General features: G+C 36.1%; 5 protein-coding genes across 5 annotated transcripts; 3 read left to right on the plus strand and 2 right to left on the minus strand.

Moving 5' to 3' along the window:
• The first annotated feature begins 687 nt into the window (after positions 1-687).
• On the plus strand, positions 688-3,208 carry LOC100185989 (diisopropyl-fluorophosphatase). The gene is made up of 5 exons (XM_002130106.3): positions 688-979; positions 1,041-1,248; positions 1,631-1,768; positions 2,392-2,596; positions 2,904-3,208. The coding sequence occupies exons 1-5, from the start codon at positions 852-854 to the stop codon at positions 3,167-3,169; spliced, it is 945 nt and encodes a 314-aa protein (XP_002130142.1). The 5' UTR covers positions 688-851; the 3' UTR covers positions 3,170-3,208.
• A 1,163-nt stretch (positions 3,209-4,371) lies between these two features.
• LOC100184421 (sodium-coupled monocarboxylate transporter 2) lies at positions 4,372-10,575 on the plus strand. Its single transcript, XM_002124863.4, has 14 exons — positions 4,372-4,539; positions 4,722-4,832; positions 5,069-5,159; positions 5,224-5,341; positions 5,568-5,635; positions 5,788-5,942; positions 6,499-6,639; positions 6,881-7,010; positions 7,150-7,238; positions 7,289-7,392; positions 7,568-7,728; positions 8,154-8,472; positions 8,545-8,690; positions 9,075-10,575. Exons 1-14 carry the CDS (start codon positions 4,394-4,396, stop codon positions 9,126-9,128), a joined length of 1,833 nt encoding a protein of 610 aa, XP_002124899.1. The 5' UTR covers positions 4,372-4,393; the 3' UTR covers positions 9,129-10,575.
• LOC113474369 lies at positions 9,991-13,632 on the minus strand. Its single transcript, XM_026835114.1, has 4 exons — positions 13,395-13,632; positions 12,683-12,872; positions 12,054-12,197; positions 9,991-10,115 (listed from the first exon to the last, which is right to left on the minus strand). The coding sequence occupies exons 2-4, from the start codon at positions 12,771-12,773 to the stop codon at positions 9,991-9,993; spliced, it is 360 nt and encodes a 119-aa protein (XP_026690915.1). The 5' UTR covers positions 12,774-12,872; positions 13,395-13,632.
• Positions 13,633-13,651: 19 nt separating this feature from the next.
• On the minus strand, positions 13,652-16,795 carry LOC101243229. Its single transcript, XM_026835202.1, has 5 exons — positions 15,608-16,795; positions 15,202-15,303; positions 14,966-15,075; positions 14,652-14,756; positions 13,652-14,231 (listed from the first exon to the last, which is right to left on the minus strand). Exons 1-5 carry the CDS (start codon positions 15,798-15,800, stop codon positions 14,085-14,087), a joined length of 657 nt encoding a protein of 218 aa, XP_026691003.1. The 5' UTR covers positions 15,801-16,795; the 3' UTR covers positions 13,652-14,084.
• Positions 16,796-17,527: 732 nt separating this feature from the next.
• Positions 17,528-22,052, plus strand: LOC100176599 (NIPA-like protein 2). The gene is made up of 6 exons (XM_002124750.4): positions 17,528-17,817; positions 18,491-18,719; positions 19,045-19,190; positions 19,690-19,897; positions 20,312-20,493; positions 21,085-22,052. The coding sequence occupies exons 1-6, from the start codon at positions 17,606-17,608 to the stop codon at positions 21,437-21,439; spliced, it is 1,332 nt and encodes a 443-aa protein (XP_002124786.3). The 5' UTR covers positions 17,528-17,605; the 3' UTR covers positions 21,440-22,052.
• The last annotated feature ends 428 nt before the right edge of the window (positions 22,053-22,480 follow it).

The following is a 22,480-nucleotide window of genomic DNA, read 5'->3' on the forward strand; positions in this document are numbered from 1 at the left end:
TTGCTTACATAAGTTGCATACGTTTAGATACAAGTAAAGTAATATAGGTTGGCATTTTACTTGCAGCTTTCCTAAAACAACTTTACACGCACGTAAACCACTAAATTATACAGAAAAAGTTGTGTTTTATAACAGTGGCAAAAATCAGTCTTAAAGGCCAGACCTCACAAGCATGAATCTTAATTGCTTTTACACGATAGCGAAAAACGTGCAACTCATTTGGCAATGCCGCAATGAGCGATGACGAAAACAGTAAAAGGGGAAGCCCCATGCCAAATTTCAGCTTGTGTTTTCTGTAAACCCAAGGGGCCTGAACAACTATATCGTTGCTGCTTATATTAACGGGTACGCTTTGATGGAATTTTTGGAAAAATCACTAACGTAGTAATATAATGCGTAATATTTCGAGTACACTTGAAAGTTTGTGGCTGGAATAGCCGTTGAAAGAATAGGCCTGGCTAAAATACGCCTCCAGGGCAAAGAACCTGTTACGTACGTAGAGATAAAGTATTGTGATTTAACCTTTGTGCTACTACAATAATAAAAACTTCATGAATTTGACAGTTTTAAATTAATCACAACTTCCGGTTCGCTTAAACGTTCTACTTTTACTTATTTGCCCAAGCATGCTATGCTATTTCTGAAAGATCATTTCGCATGATTGTTCATTTTCCATGATTTATGGCTGAATGCATCAGACACTTCGCATTGGTTGGGGAAACTGTTTACTGCGCGTATGTAACTAACTCAAATGCTTTACGGCGTATTTACTTTACCAGTCGGTAACTGACACACCTGCAGTAGTTTAGTCAGTCAGATTTATCTCCTACAGAACAAAATTTATCTCTGCGATGGCAAAGACTATTGAGCCTAAGTTTAAAATGGTAACTAAAGATATAGATGGTTCAGAAGGACCAGTCTTTGACACGAAGGGCAGATTTTATGCAGTAGCGCCTATGGAATCTGCAGACGATAACAGGTAATTATAAACTGCGGAAGTAATGTAAATTTGACACAATAATACCAAAGTATTACACCAGGGAAACGGGACAGTTTTTGGACGGCATAGCAGGGAAACTGTACAGTGTGAATTTAAACACTGGAGAAAAACAAGTCGTTTGTACACCGCAATTCAACGGCTATGGTGGGAGACCGGCAGGTTGTCAATCTGATAAAGAGGATAATATTTGGATAGCTGATATGCGGTTAGGGCTGTTGAAATACGACGGAAAGGGGAATTGCAAGCAGGTACGATAAATGATATAGTGCTGTGGAGTAAGAAGGGTTATCTTTAGTACATAATATCCAAGTATCTGATCGCTTTTTGAACAATTAACAACCGTCTTTGGGAGTCGTAAGAATACGGTTTTATAATTCTTTGAATGTTGTTTGTTTACAACCAAATGAGACGAGGAAATGAAATTTAAAGATGTCCCATTTCCCCCACCCTATTATATAGTGCAGTAGAGTACGATGGGACATGTTTTGATTCTTATTTCTTGTCCCATTGAGTAGAAAGAAGAATATTATAAAATAGCGTTGGCAGTTGTTAAAAACATGATCTACATTTTACACAGTACTATACAATATAAACGCCTGTGTTTTATTTGTTATAACTCATTTATTTTAGTTTAGTGTTGTGGACACGGATGGCAATCCATTAAACGGTGCGAACGACTTGGTTTTCGACGATGACGGAAATCTTTGGTTCACGGGACCTGGCAGTCCAGTTGCCCCGTCTGTGGAGGACAGAACAACTATATTTGCAGTAAGGGAGTTAATAAGTTATAAACGACCGTTTGAAACTTATATAGTACGGTGGGGGGGGGAAGATAGAACAGCTTTTCATTCTATTTTATCGTCCCATTTGGTAGTAAACAAAGAACATTCAAAGAATTATAAGACTGTATCCCTATACGACCCCCATAGACCGTTGTTGATCGTTTAAAACACAATCAGGATATTTCGATATCATGTGCTAAAGGTGTCTTCCTCCACCCTACTATATCCCTGCTCAAAAGGGGACATGTATAGCAGTAAAATGTCTGTGTGGTTGTATGTGCAGATTTTTTTATTGAACGCAGGAACATTACAGTTATGTGTGTGTACAGAGTAAACATCATATACATAGTAAAGTAGTTCCACCCATTCCTTTACTGTCAAATTATTCTTGGACACAAAATTCGGTGCAATAATATAGTATAGGGTGGGATAAGATGGGACACCTTTTTATTTTATTTTCTCGTCCCATTTGGTAGTAAACAAAGAACATTCACAAAATTATATAATCGTATCTTCACGACTCCCACAGACGGTTGTGCAATATATTTAGATATTATGTAATAAAGGTATTCCGTCTTCCCCAGTCCAACTACATTTTCTTTTTGCCAGGAACCTACTGGTAGAATTTACTGCCTTCCAAAGGGCAGCGAGGTACCGATAAAAGTGGACGACAACTTCCGGTTCTGTAATGGCATTGCTGTTACCGGTAAATTGCTACTCGTTGCTGAGACGATGACGAAGCAAATAATCGCTTATGACGTCACAGGGCCTGGTAACGTGACCAACCGTAGAATCTGGTCCAAGGTGCCGAAAGGTAAAGAGGGTGTGATGTTGAAGGCATTGTGAATGAATGCAACTTATTTATTCTTACGAGGCGGGGCAACGGAAAGCGTTATAACCTGGGTGTTTTGTTTCACACATTTTGTTGGACAGTTTTCGCTGATTGTCTTACGCAGGAGCACATATGCCTACAATGGTACTAACGGCGAGCATTTAAAAAACAACAACAACAAAAGAACGGCAAGCTTTAAACCCGTAACCTCTTGACTAAAGGCGCTAACCACGGTTTAAACTTCTAACTATTATGCCCAGATACCAACTATTTATACTGTATGTTACAGGGGCAGAACAAGGGGGACCTGATGGAATGGATTTCGATGAAAGAGGGTGCCTACTCGTGGCCAACCATGGAGGATCTCACATTGAAGTTTACCCGCCAGAGGGCGGAGACGAGCCTATTATTCGAGTCCGCTGTCCCTTCAAAACGCCGAGCAACGTACATTTTGCACAAAACTCAAACGTTTGTTACGTCACCGAGCATGACACTAATGGCGTCTGGGCCTTTGAGTGGGACTGCAAAGGCGCTCTAATGTACTGTGACAAATAGGACCGGTAATTGCGTCATTAAAACAGTGTATTTCAAATACTTCTAAATTTTACACAAGCTGAGTCGATGCGGAACGTTTTAAGATTCTGTAACTTCTCCTATAGTGTAAAATAGTCTTTTAGATTCTCTGGTATACAAAAAACCATTGAAGTCTTTGCCAAATAGCAGGTGAAACGTTAGAATAAAACATATAAAAATGTATAGTTGTCTGATTGAAATTATGCTGTTTTGGTTTAGATTCAAAATTAAATCGGCCAATACAAAAAGAATATTGTTTAAACAGTTAAAACGCATTTTATCGAACAATATCAAATACGCACACAAGGTTTTATCCCCTTGATCAATCATGCAGTACAAGAGAAACCGCTATAGAATACTGAGTTCAACGCTCAACATAGTCTAAGGGGTTCAATATACATTCTACGCGCAAAGAGCGAGTTTATTTACGGCCGCAGGAGTGGCTCTTAGCGTCGCGGCAAATTCCTTTGCATTGCAGCGAATCTTGATAATTCTTTACCTGGAATTGGTTTCCACCACTGTTACAAAAGACGGTATCTCATACATAATGATTTAGCACGAGTGAGGAAATATTAACCGCTACGTTACAGATTAAGCTGGTTAAAGGTGTTAGAGTTTGGTAGTTAGGAGTATTAGTTAAGGATATAGGGGGTAGTATTAAGGGGTAAGCGGTTATATAGGTTAGTCGTTAGTATGTGACACTGGTAAAGAATCCTCTGGTTCGTTACAGATTAGGCTGGTGGAAAGTGTTATAGGTTGGTAGTTATAGGGGGTAGGGGGCAGTGGTTACATAGTAGGGTGGAAGAGAATGGGACACCTTTATCACATAATATCCAAATATCCTGGTCGTGTTTTAAACAATTAACAACGGTCTATAGAGTCGTGTGGATAGGGTTTTATGATCCTTTGAATGTTCTTTGTTTACTGTCAAATGGGTCGAAAAAATAGAATGAAAAGTGTCCCATATTCCCCCACCCTACTATAAAGAAACTGTAAAACAGAGATGTGTAATTATAGCCCAATGTTCTAAAAGAGCGTTGTTAATTGTTGAAAACAAGATCAGGAAATATGGAATATAGGTAATAACGGTATCCCATCTTTCCCCACTGTACTATGTGTTTGACGGACCCACAGCATAAAATGTACTTATTTCCGCCAATGATTAAACTTTTCTATCTAGTTTAACATTAGGTTGGCTAGATCGTTATGGCTGTAACAACAATGGAAACGTTCTCAATTGGCGATTACGTAGTTTTTGCCACGATGTTGGCTGTTTCTACAATCATTGGATTATACTTTGCAATTCGGGATCGTCGAAAGAAAAACACCGAAGAATATTTACTTGCCGGAAGGTGGGGTATATAGCTATACTATTGGTTTAGCAGCACACACCCTTGGTTATTTATACATTAGTGTATATAGCATGGTAGGGTGTGGGAAAATGGGCGTTAAAATTAATTTAAACCTTTTTTATTACAGTTAATACCGACTTTTACTTAAAAACAAAATATTAAACCTTTTTTTTATAAATAAGGTCGATGAATCCTATTCCTGTGGCGTTTTCACTTTCAGTAAGCTTTATGTCCGCCGTGACAGTTCTTGGCACACCGGTTGAAGTATATAGGTTTGGTACAATGTATGCTTGGTAAGTATGCATGGCTTATTTTACGAATAGTAGGCTACTGTGGAGTAGGACGGTATACTGCTTAGTTAGCACCTAAATTCGATATTTTCCGAATATGTTTACACAATAGGGGTACGGGTATTTTTCTTCTTTAAATTGCCTTTGTTTACTACTAAATGGGACAAGAAAATGTAAATGAAACATGTCCTATCTTACCCCACGCTATAAAATACTAATTATGCGGGAATACTTTCTAGGCTTATTCTTGGAATGCTGATCGCATTGATTGTCACCTCAGAAGTGTATATTCCTGTGTTTTACAACATGGGGCTTACTACCGTATACGAGGTATGCTGTATGATGTGATGCTTAAGGATTATTTATACCGTTCAACTAAATAAACCGTTTTCAGTATCTTGAAAAAAGGTTCAACAGAGCCGTGCGCCTCACCGCGACTTTCTTGTTCATGGTCCAGACAATACTGTACGGTGGGGTCGTCATTTATGCTCCGTCTCTTGCTCTAAGTAGTGGTAGGTGGCAACATTAAGGCTGGTAACGTTTTTTTTAATTGAACACGTTGTATACTTCATTCAAGTACCATTACTTGATAAATTACATATGGTTACCAACATAGGCGTACATATGTCATTGATAACTCGTAAGCGGGTACGAGTTGTATGAAACAGAACACGCGTGTTATCACGACTGTCGTTTTTTAACCAGCACGCGAGGATAAATAATAAACATATTTTACAGTAACTGGTTTTAACTTGTGGGCATCTGTCGTATCAACTGGAGCCGTGTGCATCTTATACAGCTGTTTGGTACGTATATGTGAATACGTTTAATTTTGCTTCTTGTTTTAAAACACGATGTAGGATCTCACTCACGTAAAATAGAATAAACCATCAAAAATATAGGTCACCAGTTGGAAAACTTGGTGTAAGTGCATTTAAAATGAACCTATTTTCACAAGGGTGGATTGAAAGGCGTAATATGGACAGATGCATTACAAGCCGTGGTAATGTTGGTCGGATTTATTTCCATTCTTATCCAAGGATCCATTAAGCTCGGTGGATTTTCAAACGCTTGGAATCTTAGTAAGATGGGTGGGAGAATAGAATTCGGAAAGTATGTGTTACATTATATACGTGATCCGTGTATTACTTATTTTAGCATATAGCAGTTTGCTAAAATATTTGAATAGATGTGAACTATGATTCTACTAAATATTTTTTATGATGTTTCCAACATCTGGAACCGCCCATTTTAGCATACAGTAATTTGGCAAATTATCGACAAAAAAACAAACAGAATGTCTGCTATAGCATTATCATCAATATAAAAGTTGTTTTATTCTATCTTATATATACTACTACTATAGTCACGATTTAATCTTTTGTACTCCAACATTATATAGTAGGGTGGGAGAAGTTGGGACACATTTTAACTCTATTTTCTCGTCTAATGTGGTAGTAAACAAGGAACTTTCAAAGAATTATAAAACTATATGCTCAAGACTCCTATAGACCGTTGTTAACTGTTTAAAACTCGATTAGGATATTCGGATATTATGCGCCGAAGGTGTCCCATCTTCCCCCACCCTACTATATGATTAATTAAAACTCCTTACACTCATATAATTACCAATTTATTTCCTGTTTAAATATTTTTGATTTTCTTTCAGCTTCGATACGGACCCAAGAGTTCGACACAGCTTTTGGTCAATGAATGTTGGATCTACCATAACTATACTTGGACTTTACGCAGTAAATCAGTCTCAAGTTCAACGCTATTTATCATGTAGATCTACAAAAGACGCAAAAAAGTTAGCTTAGTACTCGTATAGTAGGGTTGGGGAAGATGGGACAGATTCTCAATCTATTTTTTGTTCCATTTGGTAGTAAACAAAGAATATTCAGAAGATTATAAAACTGTATCCTTACGAATTCCAGCATAGTATGTTGTTAATTGTTTAAAACACAATCAGGATATTATGTGCTACAGGTGCCCTGTCTTTCTCCGACTTGCTATATTAATTTGCAAGCACTAATAATTTTGGTCTACAGAGCTGCCCTTTTAAATTGGATAGGCTTGTTGTTACTCAACGGTCTTGCAATCATGACTGGCATTGTTCTTTATGCTTACTACAAAGATTGTGACCCTTTGACTACAGGACAAGTTCAAAATAAAGACGCGGTAAGAAGCTATAGATATATATAGTTTATAACGTGGTTTGGTCCGGGAAGAAGCTTTAACGGCTAGCCTATGTTTTAGGAACTAATAGTATCCTATATCTTAATTCGCAGTATTACATTATGTTTATTACCAAATGCAGCTTCTACCAGCTATGGTTCTTGAAATATTCAAAGACAATCCAGGTATGCCTGGTGTTTTCCTTTCAAGCGTATTCTCTGGAAGCCTCAGGTAAAATGGCATGAACTTAATTTAAAGATATTACATAGCATATCTTTCAGCACCGTCTCTACCGCAATCACTGCACTGGCAAGCGTCACCGTCCATGACTTTCTAAAACCGATATTTCCCTGGTCGGAAAAGACTTACGCTTACATATCCATGGGTAAGCTACTGTTAACCAAATAACCAAATGGAACATTAAACACGTAAGAATGTAACTGTATCGCATTTAATCATTTAGTTAAAACGCTCCGGACTGTCATTTCAAGATTCAAATATATTTTGCAGTTTTTTGTACAATGTTTATTTATTTTTAAAAACACGTACATATATTTTAGGTTTGGTAATATTTTACGGTCTTCTTCTAATGCTGTTTGCTTACCTTGCCTCTAAACTTGGGGCAATACTTCAAGCTGCTATCAGCATTCTCGGACTATTAGGTGGTCCACTGGTCGGATTGTTTAGCATTGGTATTCTTTTCCCATTTGTCAATTCAATTGTAAGTATATAGTTATTACTCGATGCATGTCCACTTACAATACAGCTACAACATACCACATTCTACCGGTACAAAAGATAGTAGTCTGACCATCTGTAAGTTGCCCAGAGAAATACCGTTATAAACTTCTTAGTCGTGTAGTGCCCTTGTGGAACCATTTTAGCTGCCTATAACTTATCTTTTATCACCCACTAAGTCACATACTAAGCTGCCACGAGGTGTATGAAACAAAACACGCGTGTTTTATAACGACTGTCGTTTCCCAGCCACGACAGGATAAAGTAAGTTACAATTATTCATTCTTATATATTATTCCTAACGAAGTCGCAATACACGTGGCCTCTTATTAGAGCTCTTTCCTCTTGTTTTAAGTATTTGACAATGGAGATAACTAATTAGCTACAATTTATTGTGTATTTTTAAAGGGCGCGTTATGTGGCGTTGTCGTTGGAATAGCTATGAACGTCTGGGTGTTTGTTGGCAGCAAATCATATCCACCGCCAGCGAAATTCGCCAATGCGCTTCCACTGAGCTGTGCAGTGAGTTCCAACTTCGTAGCAAACTCTTCACAAGCCATGACGACGACAGCGTTTGGACAATTAATAAATACGACAACTTTAAGTCCTGTTCTTGCACCGACACGTCCTCCAGTTGCTGATTTGTACGCCATGTCATACCAGTACTACAGCGCTTTTGGTTTTTGCTTTGTAGTTGTTGTCGGAGTGATTGTCAGTTTAGCAACAGGTAAGTCGAATGAATGATTCATGTTGTTTTTTGTCGACTTTGTGCATTTGATTCTACACTTGACATTTTTAGGTGGTTATAAAACTCGTAAAGAAGTTGACCCAAAGTTAATTTACCGATTCTTTGATCATTGGTTGTTTAAGTGGATTCCTGAGAAAGTTCGAAGAATGTTGTGGTGTGGAGTGCATCATGACATATTAAAACAACAAACAGAAAAGGTAGAAATTTGTATTAAATCAAATACTTAATTAATAAGGGGGTATAGTCACTCGAAGAGATAAATAAAAAAGTATATTAAACTGTGGGGTAAGTTAGGACACATTTAGTAGATAAAGTCCAAATTTCCTGAACGTGTTTTAAACAATTACCAACGGTCTAAGTGAGTCGTAAAGACACGGTTTTATAATTCCTTGAATGTTCTTTGTTTACCATCAAATGAGACGAGAAAATAGAAAAAAATAAATGTCCCTTCTTCCCCACCCTACTATATATTATGCTATGTCCATATTTGCCACGTATGATGACGTGCATTTTTGCAAGTATTTTAGCGATAAGTACCACAAAAGGTAAAACCAAATCGTTTTTTAAAATTCTTTTTATAGACTTCTCATCTACAAGGAAAAGAAAATGAACAGTATCAAGTCGATGAATTTTAAACAAGATACAGTATGACGCAGCACATCGCTTTTGCATTTCATTAGATAACACCTAAGCTTTCCTTTTTACATACCAACGCAGACTCTCTGTTTTACAAGTAATAGAAATACTCCATTGTGAGTTTAAGGCCTAATTTAATAACAAATTTCGCATTTTTTATTAAGCTTTTGACCAAAATCTATTTGGCTGACTGCTTATTTTTGAGCATGCTTAACAAATGGACGTAACATGCTGTGTAACGTAACATTTTCCGTTAAAGTTTCAGCCACGTTGCAGTAACTGCCTACCGCTATAGCACTTATAACTTTACTAATATTTAAAACACTTTTTACTAGAATGCGAATAAACCAGTTAGTTACTAAATGAACGTAAACTTGTTTTACAGCAATAAAAAAACAACAGTTTCCAAGTAGCTGTTAACAGTAACATTTCAAATAGAGAACTGCCTCTCGAGGTTTTTACAAGGTCACTTATGCATGAAGTTTAATTACTACGAGAGAGAATGCAAAGAAAAAATGGCTAGATTTAGAAGCACGTGGAATAAGGTTTCAAAACGTTTATATAAACACAACAAATAAAGGCTTTGTTAACAGTTATATACGCATATTCAACAGATATGCTGATCTCACTATGTTTTAAACCACAATTAACCATGGCCTACTATATATAGCATACGGGCCTATTATACTGTATATAATATGAGCCCACCACTACATATAAATACTTGGCCATTAATTAACATAGGTTCGATTGAGTAAAGAGGCAAAGCAGTTTCACAATATGGGTTTTAGATTTAAGGAATACCCTACAAAAGCATTTATTCATAAAAAAATACACGCTTTTATACAGAAGAAGGACATTTCACAAGTTGTTGTAAAATCGAGGTGAAATGTTGCTTTCATAGTTGGATCGGTTACGAACATGATAAACCGACCATCCGTCCGCCTCCCTTTTATAATAAAGGCACCTTGGAAGTTCTTTTCTCTCTGTTTCAAAATAATGGCGTTAGAAAGAGAATTCTAATCTGAAACAGCTCTTTCGGCGATTTATTCTCAGCACCGCATTTTCGACGTTTTTCGTCACCATTGGATGTGAACTTAGTTTATTACGTCAGAATATTGAGCTGGCTTTAAAATCTGTACAAAATCTGTGTGCTCTTGTGATTGGTCAGATTGGTCACGTGACAGACGCCTCGCACTAGCTGATTACGCCCGCCTTGATTGCTCCGCGCATAAAACGCCTGTTATACAGAGCTAGTTCCAGTTTATATGAAGTTGGATCCACAACAGGTTAGAAGTTAAAAGGTTTTAAGATTTCTCGCAGGATTTGAGTTAAGTACTATTTCATAATACTATTTACTTTAACATATATATTATATATTATTTCACTACATTATATACAATATTATTACGGTACAAGTTTTGTGCCTTGCGTTTATTACTTTATGTTTAAATTATTTTTTATTACATTTTGTTTTAGGAAATGCGACGGTTCTTTATTTCGTCACTCGCGAAGTCACACGCAATATCTCGGTTGACAATCGCTGCGTTCTGTTACGTCACAAACGAACACAATCGTTTAAATTTCGCTCGCGTTTGCGTTTAGTCATTAGTTTCGTTACGTCATAGCTAAACACGCGACAGTTCTCATACGCGTTCGTTTCGCCACGTTTTTTTATGGGGCCCCATGCGCGTTTTGTGTCGATGCGAAGCACATTACTTGTATATTCTAATTATATTTGCGCTATGAGGGCGAAACCAGATGATCAAAGATTTGGTAAAGTATAAATCACAATTGGTATTATTACGTACATAAGCTCTTTTCTATGGAAACATCGATAATGTGACGTCACCAAGTGGTGATGACGCAACAGAAGAACTCACTTCGTAAGTTCATTGTTTCGTCACAAACTATTTTGCTTCAAATAAAGTTTTAAAGTTATAGAAATTGCAGAACATGGTATGTGACGTCACAGAGGATGAAGCGGGTCACGGCACGAAAGAAGAATAAAGGTAATTATGACGTATAATATACAAATTGATATTTTACGATTACATTTTTGCAGAAAAGTCCGCAAATAAAGCTGCAGAAGAAAAGCGCAAGGTATTGGATATATTATCTCAATGATATAGTAATAAACGATAACTTTGAAACAATATTAAATGTGAAATAAACCGGTGTAGAAATTGTGAATTTTCTGCCTGTTACAGTATTACGTATAATAACTGTAACGTAACTATCATATTTTTGCAGGCAAAGAACAAAGACGAAGACGCCAATACAGGATACACGGTTTGAGGTTTGAGGGTTTTGGTGTTGTATATGTGGCTTGTCTGCGCTGCTGTTTCCTTATTCTGCTGGGCCTAATGTTACCAGCTATTTTTTGTCTGTTTTAGCGCCTGATTTCGATACCTTTTACTGAAGTTACTGATGTCTGCAACTTAAAATTTTGACGCCATATGATTAGACCACACTGATTCTACACAGTGAACAAAAGAATATTTAGAATTATAAAGCCGTGGCCCAACGACCCTAAAAGAGCTTTGCTAATTATTAAAACCACGATTAGAACATTTTAAGACAGTGCTAACCTTACCACACAGTCATATATAACCAAATGAATGAATGTAGCTTACTTTATCCTCGTGTGGCGATAGCTGTTATCACACGGGCTTAACACCTCGTGCCACGAGTTACTATGTATGTTACTTTGTGGGTGATCTTTTTTTTGGGATTTTTTCATTTTTTTTATGTATGGCTGATAATTTAGACAACCTATTAAGGACAACTGCGTTGTAGCAATTTCCGTTAAGTGTCTTGCCCAAGGACACATTCGCCCACAATGGTATAGCAACGACGAGCTTTGAACAGGCAGGCGCGCTAACCACTATACCACGGCGCCGGACAATAACCATTATACCTACTTTTGACTGCTGGGTCGATGCCATCATAATTCCGAAACGCAAAATTTACTTCTCCCATTTGATCACTGTCGCTACATAAGCTGTGGCCATCTTCGTGATTGCTTGTCGTTGCGTGTAAAACATCGACTGATCTCTGAGGCGATACTGCAATTGAAACACAAGACAGTATGAAACACAAGACGGGATATCATACAAATCCGTATCCCAAAATTTATAGTAGGGTGGGGTAGGATGGAAAATGTTTTCATTCACTTCTTTTCTCGCCCTATTTCGTAGTAAATAAAAAAAATAAACAATTACAAAACCGCATCCTAACGACATAGACTGTTGTTAATTGCTTAAAACACGATCAGGATATTTGGATATTATATGTGCTAATAGAATTCCTTCTCTCCCCATGGTTTTAGATTTACTGTATATTTATTTGTGTGCGTTTTTTTAGGGCGGAGTAAGATGGAACCTGTTTTCATCCTTTTTTCCTGGTCCATTTGGTAGTAAACAAAGAATATTTACAGAATTATATAACCGTATCCCTGATATTCCAAAAGCGTTGGTAATTAAAAAAAAACGCAATCAGGAAATTAAAGGAAACCGGTACTAACAGTTTTTTGGAAATAATTTTTATTTACCAATTTCTAGCGTTTTAGAAAACTCGTCCGAATCCAAATCTGAGCTCGGTCGTCTTCGTATTTTGCTTCCATGTGGGGGCAATAGTTTCATGCTTCGAAACACCTCAGATACATCGTGTGGGTAAGTTGCAATGGTTATTGGTATGATTGCAACAAGATCTCGATACAAAGATGGAGTTTTGAAAGAGCACTGTTAAAGTATTTATATAGTTGGGTGTGGGGGGATTGTGACGCTTTTTCATTCCATTTCTCGTCTAGTTTAATTATAGTAAACCAAAATTATTCAAAGGATTATAAAACTGTATTCTCACGACTCCCATAGACTGTTGTAACTTTTATATAGTAGGATGGGGGGGATGGGACGCTTTTTCATTCCATTTCTTTGTCTCGTTTGGTAGTAAACAAAGAACATTCAAAGGATTATAAAACTGTATCCTTACGACTCCCATGTTGGTAAGCGCGATCAAGATATTTTTAGACATTATTTGCTAAAGGTGACCCGTTTCTCCCCTAGTACTATATATATGTCCCGTTTCCCCTATTATATTCGTGTTTTGGACAATTAACAACGCTCTTTTAGGGTCGCGGGGTAACGGTTATATTTTATGTAAATATTCTTTGTTTACTACCAAATGAAACAAAAAGGGAATGAAAACCTTTTCCATCTTACTCTATTGTACTCTACATTTTTTTTGAGAAAATGTATTTTTACCTGAATTTCATATTTTATTGAGACAACGTCATTCCCTTTAACGCATGTAGGCGGAACAGCTGGTATCGTAATCGTTCGTCGAGGGATAATATATCCATTAGTTTGTTGGGGTATTACGACTTCATTAAGGCTGACATTGTATATTATGTTTCGATGATATGAATAGCCGTGTTCGGCGACAACTGACACGATTTGTAGAAGCTGGATTGACTGCCCGAAAAATTCGTAAGAGCTGGGGTAAAATAAAGCTTGTAGTTATTAATTGTATAGTATAGGGTGGGGTAAGATGAGACCTGTTTTCGTTCTCTTTCCCCCCATTTGGTGTTAATAAAGTATGTTTACAGAATTGTTTAAAACTCGATTAAAGAAGTAGGCTACTGAGTTTTGGGAATAATGATATATGCCATCTTACCCCACTGTTTTATACAGTAGCAAAAAAATCAGTAAAACAGCTTATTTTTCACTCCCGATTCACTTTTGAGATTATGTAACTCTTAAGCTTTTAGAGTCGTTGATTAGTAGTTGATTTCTTGTTTACTACCAAATGTAACGAGAAAAGGTAATGAACACAGATTCCATCTTACCCGTTCGTTCATTTTTGGTTAAAATCTTACATTCTACAATTTTCGTAAAAGTTCGTGGTTTTTTTGTTTGCAAGATTTTTAACTAATTCTGAAGTATAAATATTGTTTACCTTTTATTATTTACAATAGCTTCAATCTCGATGTCTTCTCCAGCAACAAATCCGTTTTTGCTCAGATTAAATGTGATATCCATGGTTGGAATGCAACAACAGAATAAAATGGATTGAACTTTGTGTCGAGATGCTACACGTTCCTATCAATGATAGTAGTAGTTATACAAAAAACACGTTATATAAAACATGTAATAAAAGTTTGATTTAAACAAATCAGTTAATGTCATTTACTTTTTATTGCGTAACGAGGGGGCAACGGTTGTTATAACACGCGTTTTCTGTTTCAAATTCCATTACGTTTGCTTAGTATTTACGACGTTTATGTAACTTTTTGAGTGTTTGCTCTTTTGAGGATTTTCATTTTTTTGTATATTTATATGGCTGACAATTTAGCGTTTAGATATAGTCCATAAGGGCCCACTGTCGTTAGTGGCTTGCCTAATTTTACACAAGCCGACAATAACAATAATAAGCCTCGAACCTGTATACTCTAGGCTAGAGGGATCGTACAATTTAAACATAATGTAGGTGCGCAAATTTTATGGTGTAACATGTTTTACCAAGTGTCGGGGATACAATTCCTGTACGGTGACAATGTACAATATTTTCTCGGTGCTAACAGTAACGTCTCCGTATTCCCATGGACGTTTCATTCTTGCTTCAACCTGAATCGATTAAAGTTATCGAGAAATTAGTTATAGTAGGCGGTGGGTTAAGTGGGACATAGGGTAAAGTGGCACGTGGGGTAAAGTGGGACAATTTTATTTCGTTTTTTTTTATTTGATGTTAAAATATAGGTTATTAAAAGTGTGATAATGATATGTGCTTAAGTGACCCAATTTCCCCCATGGCATTATATAAAACAAAAGATTACCTTGTACTGCACCGACACTTCATTATCTACTGTGGCGTATGACGGAGGTAACAGGGTGGGTAAACGTTGTCTAAAAGTAAAGCTCGGCACCTCGTTAAGTGAAGGGTCGCCTGTGTAAAACCAAAAAAAAATATTTTTTTTGTTAGTGCGCTATTTTTAAAAGTTCAAAAAATAAAAAAGGATTAATTTAAGTTTAGAAAATATTAATTGCTAAAAAAACAGTTTTAATTACTTACCCTCTGCCGTAAGTGTTTGTACAGTTCTGAATAAGCTTTGGCAGCCGTTTAAACCATCTCTGCCAGCAATAGTAACTTTACCTGAACATTCTAACTCAATTTCTGCGGTAATAAATAAATGATGGTATTTTTTTCCTTTTTTGTTTTTTTTTTGGTTTTGATAATGTAGACAACCCATTATAGACCACTGGGTTGGAGCAACTGCCGTCAAGTGTCTTGCCCAAGGACACACAAGCCAACAATGGTAGCAGCGACGAGCCTACTTGAACCGGGCTAAACTACGCTACCGTAATCGAAGAGAAAAATAAAGTTGTTATTATTACTATTACAAGTAAATTGTGAAAATATTCATTTTAAATTGACCGTTCGTGTTTTTTGGCAAAAAAAGTATTTTTTAGCCAGTTACCTGATGTGCTCAATTCGTTTTTAAATAAGACTGTGACAAATCCAGACACGATGTCACCGGGTCGAAATATCGAACTCTTTTGATCCAAAATTATTTCAATTGGCATTTTGTGCATATGTGTAACACCTGTAGAGTATATCATATTTCGTTGTTTACAATTATTCATACAGAATTTACTCATACATCTATACATGATGTGACGCTGGAACGTTACAGCTATGTAAACGTTACGAAAAGCAGCAGAAAGATCCGAGAGGACTGCTGTTTTAAGAATCGACCAGTTCTGTATTTTATAACAGTTAATCTAGTCACATTGTCGTATTTTGTACAATGTTTTTTACATACAAAAACCGCATACGATTTTACCATGCTTAGTTGCACAGAAACGAAAGGATGTTTAGGGTTTGTGTCGTGAATCATTCTGGCTTCGCTGCTTTTTATACAGACTGTTCGCATAGGCAAACTGCTGTTCAGCGAATTATATCCGGTGTTGTCGCATCGCACAATACAGTCGACTGGTTGTAGCTAGGGTCGATGTACAAGCTACCGCACCATTAGTACTTAGGTACAATATACGTTTCAGATAGTACAGTGTACCTAACATAACTAGATTTATGTGTAAATGATTACTGCCGAAGTTAAAATAAGAGAAAATTGCAGAAATTTTGCCTCGTTTTGGAGGACAATATACGTTTCAGTTAGTAGGACAGTTTAGCTAAGAGGACTAGATTTAATGTGTTTTAGCCAAGTTGCAAAATAAGTATTGCCAGAATTGAAATAAAAGTTGCATAAACATCGCCTCGTTGGAGTACATTATACGTTTTAGTGAGTACAGTGTATCTAACATAACTAAAGTTAATGTATATTTCTACTGTTGTAGAGAAAAGAGACTGGCGATGCCATTTAGTCGAAACGTGTATCCATATTATACAAATGGTTGGACTTGATTTTTGTCTATATGTTTCGTTTTCGTAGCACCTGATCCTTACTGTATTTCTTCACAAAAGAATCGTTTAACTCTATAAGCACCAAATCAACGTCAATTTCGCGGAATTTATTACAGTTAGTTTAGTATTCTACCTCGCCGTACATAACATAACATTATTAAACTATTAGTTAACGCAGTTTATAATTATAACGGAAATTAAAAACCAAGAATAAGACATTAAGCACATGATACTTAAACAGCTTTAAATACCGCAAGAGCTTACAGGCGCATGATGTTTTCAGCTGTGCGATTTAAAACACAATAACAGGAACGTCGAACTGCTGCTGATACGCATTGTTTTATTTCTAGCTGTTTGTGTGATTTGCATTCTACACATTGTGACTGGATAGTCGTTTAGGTACAGTTAGTTGCTCCAGAATTATATAAATGTGTCGCCGATATAGCTTTTTAACATTATTTCACGTATAGTAGGGGAAGACGTTCTATGTTTTCATTCGAATTTCTTGCCCCATTTAGTGGTAAACAAAAACATTCAAAGAATTGTATAACTGTAGACCTGTGACTCTGAAAGAGCGTTGGTAATTGTTCAAAACAGGACTAGAAAATATGAGATTTATGTGCTAACAGAATACTACTATCTTATCCCACAGTACTTTATATGAAATACACTGCTCAAATTTTGGCGAGGTGTTTTGTGAGAGCGCGTCATTTAGTCTGGTCACAAGTAAAAGAAAATTACTCATTTCGAGGCAATTTGTTAATCACATTGTTATGCAATATGGTATTGTGGGGTAAGATAAGACACCTTTGGCACATAGCATCCAAATATCCTTAAACATTTAACAACGGTCTATAGGAGTCGTGAGGATACGATTTTATAATTCTTAGAATGTTTTTTGTTTACTACCAAATGGAACGAGAAATAGAATGAAAAGATGTCCCATCTTCCCCACATCACTATAACTATTTTATTTCGGCAGTAAATGGAATAAGAAATCTTTACTTCATGCGTTAGGATTTAAATTAACAGTAACAGTAGTGTATTGTAAATGGATAGCAACGTGACAACGCTGGCTCTACAAGGAACCACGCCGGCTGCTTTCACGCATAATGTTTCAACTTCATATAATGCAACAAACGGAACTGCAGCTATTATGTCCCAAAAAGGAATGGCGCACCATGTTATAGGCATGACTCTAGCAATATCGGGAAACCTACTGATAAGTGTTTCGTTAAGCGTTCAAAAGAAAGCACATAACAGGTAATATATTTGGGTGCAATAGCTCTCTTTCACACTTTATAAAAACCCCCCCCCATATATATATATATATATTACGTGTTTTAACGACTGTCGTTTTGTTTTTTATTCCATTTTTTACGTTTGTTAAATAATAGGATCTTCGCGCTATCGTTTTTAAAAAGATAGAAAAAATGATGTTATATATTATATAGTAGGGGGAAGACCGGGGCACCTTTATCACATAATATCTTAACATCCTGATCGTGTTTTACACAAATAACAACGGTCTATGGAAGTCGTGAGGATACGGTTTTATAATTGTTTAAATGTTCGTTGTTTATTACCAAACGTGACGAGAATAACGAATGAAAAGATGTCTCATCGTACTATACAGTAGGGTGGGGAAAGATAGGACAACTTTTCATTCCATTTGGTAGTAAGCAACGAACATTCGAAGAATTATAAAACCGTATCCTCACGACTTCCATAAACCGTTGTTTATTGTTTAAAACTTAATCAGGATATTTAAATATTAGATGCTAATAGTGTTCCATCTTTCCCCGCAGTACTATATACGTCAGCTTTATTTCTGTCATTAATCTCTGTTAAAAAAAAAACGTAACTGCCATTGTGTGATGTGTACCAAAGTGTCGCACACACCATAGTTGCTTATCCTTTTTCGTTTTATCCTAAGGTTGGGTCACCACAGTCAAGCAAAATACTGTATGGACAAATGGTGGTGGACGGGCATGCTGCTGATGGTTCTAGGAGAGTTGGGAAACTTCATGGCTTATGGGTTCGCGCCTGCGTCTCTTGTAGCCCCACTGGGGAGCGTGGCAGTTCTAGCTAATGCTGTTATTGCTGTTGTGTTTCTGAGAGAGCCGCTTACCACTTCTAGTATGATGGGAGTCACTTTAGTTTTGGTAAGTTCAGTAAATTAACATTACTTTTTATTTAATGAATTTTGACTTACCACGTATGTAACTTTGTAGGTTATTGTTTTATCATGTATGAATATATATAGCTGACAATTAAGACACCCGTTGGTAACCACTGGGTTGGAATATTTGCTGGTAAACGTCTTGCACAAAGACACACACACCCACAATTGTAATTTCAACTATTAAATTGTGTAAACATTTTTACAAACACTATCGTTTGATTAAAAATGAAAAAAAAACATTAAAAAATCACTCAAAATATATCCATATTGATTAACAAATATTAACCATGTTTCTCGTTACTTAGATGGGTTCCCTAACTCTAATTTCATTTTCCGCCAAAACTCGACCAACTTTATCGTCGGAACAAATCATGGAATATCTAAAAGCCTGGACGTTTCTACTTTATATTGGAATCGAAGCAATTGTACTGATCGTTCTACTTTTTATTAAGTAAGTCTTTTACTCTTACTATTTAAACTAGCATAAACATTTGGGTATAATAGGAATTGCTGTATTGTGGGGTAAGATAGGACATGTTTTTATTTTCTTGTCCCGTTTGGTGGTAAACAAAGAATGTTTACAGAATTTTATAATCGTATCCTCACGACTCTAAAAAAAGCGTTGTTAATTGTATAAAACACGATCAGGAAATATGAGATTTGGGTGCTTTAACGGTATCCCATCTTACCCCGCAACACTAATAGTAGAGAATAGGGTAGACGGCACATAATGTCCAAATATCCTGATCGTGTTTTAAACAATTATAACAACGGTCTATGGGAGTCATGAGGATACAGTTTTATTATTCTTTAAATATTCTTTGTTTGTTACCAAATGGGACAAGAAAACAGAATAAAAAAGTTTCCTATTTCCGTTTTATATCTCTTTTTATAAAAGAGTGGCGCATGCCGAATACATATTATTACAAATCGATTTTTTTAATCAACAGGTACGTGAGAAAGAACGAGCATTTGGTTATTTTACTTCTATTAGTTGGTATTATCGCTTCTGTAACTGTGATTGCATCGAAAGCTATTTCTACAATGATATCTGAATCTATTTTCCAAAACAAGTTACAGATTATGAACGTTGTATTCTGGGTGTGCTTGGTTATACTACCTATTACTACAGCTACTCAAATACGATTACTTAACAGGGTAAGTCGGCACCTTAGCATTTAGTAGCCTACTGTAGGACAGAGTTTTAGCACCTAAAACCCACGTTTCCTGATGGCCTTTGAAGTCGCGGAAACGGCTATATAATTCTGTAAAAATTCTTTGTTTACTGCCTAATTAAATTTGGTTACGTAAGTGATGGGAACTCCTAAGCGGATAAGAGGTGTATGAAACAGAAAAACCGTGTTGCAACGACTGTTGCTGCCCCACCTCGCGAGGATAAAGCAAGTTACATTCATTTATAGATAATATTTTTTTAAGAATAGGTAAAGCAAAAAAAAAATACAGAAAAACCAATCACCCACAAAGTTACAAACGTAGTAACCCGTAATCGTGCATGAAGTGTGCGATTTATGGTAACGTTTTAATAAATTAAGTAAAATTAAAATTCTCCAGGCTATGCAACTGTATGATGTATCTGACGTTGTGCCAGTAAATTTCATGTTTTTTACTGTGAGTGCTGTACTAGCGGGAGCTATTTTCTACAAAGAATTCGAGGGTGTTGCTTTTGATCGAGTGTTTATGTTCATATTTGGATGTTTGCTTTCATTTGCTGGCGTTTATATTATTTCCCATCAGTAAGTATTTAATTGATATATATAGTAAAGTGGGGTAATATGGGATAATGTTGGCACATAAATTCCATATTTCTTGGTCGTGTTTTGAACAATTAACAACGCTGTTTTAGGGTCTTGAGACTATATATTATAATCTTGTAAATATTCTATTGTAAATATTCTATTTTTATTCTGTAAATATTCTACTTCTTGTAAATATTCTATTTTTATTGCCTTTTTTGAGAGGGAAAACGTAGAAATTACAATTTGCATTTATAAAATAGCATTATTTACATTTCTATTTCTAAGTTTATTAAATAAACAGGTGTTTTTATTTATTCTCGCATGACGGGGCAACTTTAGAAATAGTAGCAGGCGTGTTTATTTATTTTCAAATCAATAGTGATTACTAGACTAGTACAGTTAATGCTAATTGTATTAAAACGGACATATGCCGCAATGGTAGCAGGATCAGGTTTCGAACTTGGTACCTACTAGTCGAGAGACTATTCAAAACCCACTGCGGTAGTGTAACAAATAACCTCAAATTTTTTTTTCAAAAGAAATGACCACAATTGTTTTTTAATTGAAATGACCACAATTTTTTAACAGAAATGACCACAAAAACAAGGAACTAGAAAAACAGCGAGCGGCTACAGGTGACAGCGGTCTAGAGTCTGCATCTACAAAATCTGACGTGTCAGTTTCAATTGACTCCAATGACGTGAACTCTATAACGGACGTAGAAGATGCGCCAGGTAGCGGAAAAGCTTCAAAATCTTCACCGTCACAGGGGGGCAACAGTGAGCATACTCATTTGATCAAGCGGGAGAGGTCAGACAAAGGCAAGCCAATAAAAGATACGTCGAACTCAAGCTCGTCAGTGTTTAAAGGATTAGTTGAAATGTTAAAAAAATCTAAAACGATCAAAAACGCTCAACAAAAAGACTCGAAAAATAAACCGTAAAAAATAAAGTTTTGCGTTCCCATAAATTTTAAAAACAATTGTGAAGTTTTCAAAAACAAATGTAAACACAAATTTTGAAAACAGTTGTAAACTAAAAAATTAAAAAATTGTGCCTACACTTTTTTTTAAACGGAATAGTCTATAAAGAAATTGTGTTTTATATATTAATTACTGAATCAAATAATAACGTACTTTATATAATGTATCCAAAGTATAGATGAAAGTGGTACATAAAACCTCCTGTTTTATTTGTATTATATATTTATTTTTGTATCGTTTATCTCAAATTTTCGCCAATTTTTATTTTTTTTATTTTAAGCCTAAACATTGTACTGTGGGGTAAGATGGGATACCGTTGGCACCTGAATCCCATATTTCATGATTTTGTTTAAACAATTAACAACGCTCTTTTAGAGTCTAGAGGCTACTGTTTTTTATTTCCATAAATATGATTTGTTTAGTACCAAATGAGACGAGAAAAAAAGAATGAAAACATGTTCCATCTTACCCCACCCTGCTACACTTGTAGCACCAATGTGAATTAAGGTTCTAGTCTAATTACTATTGTATTACGCCTTGAAAATAAAGTGAAACGTTTCTTGTTTACCATAAATTACGGATTAAGTTAGATTACACTTTATTGGCTGTAATAATAATGACTTTATTTGTCTCTTCGATTACGGTAGCGAAGATTTAGAAACATTTTAAAACAAAAAGACAGGATATAGCGCCAAAACAACAGTTGTTAAACACGCTTACAGTTAAAACGTATTTACATTTAATTAGAAAAAACTAGCGTGATCGCTACACCTATATAGACTGCTAGTACTTAACAGCAAATCTAGGCGGCAATAAACGTCGTTAAGCCGAAAAGCTCTTTGAATTGACTATTGTTGTCCTACTTCATTCATGAAGTTACAATTCGAAAATCCGATTTACGAGAAAAGGGAATTCGGCCATTTGATTGAAGGCCTGAGGAAGTTTGCACACGGCACTGTTGCAGACGAACTTAGTAATGCCAGAGGCGCTCAAACTAATCGG

The sequence above is a fragment of the Ciona intestinalis genome, chromosome 7, assembly GCF_000224145.3.
Source record: "Ciona intestinalis chromosome 7, KH, whole genome shotgun sequence".
Lineage (NCBI taxonomy): Eukaryota > Metazoa > Chordata > Ascidiacea > Phlebobranchia > Cionidae > Ciona > Ciona intestinalis.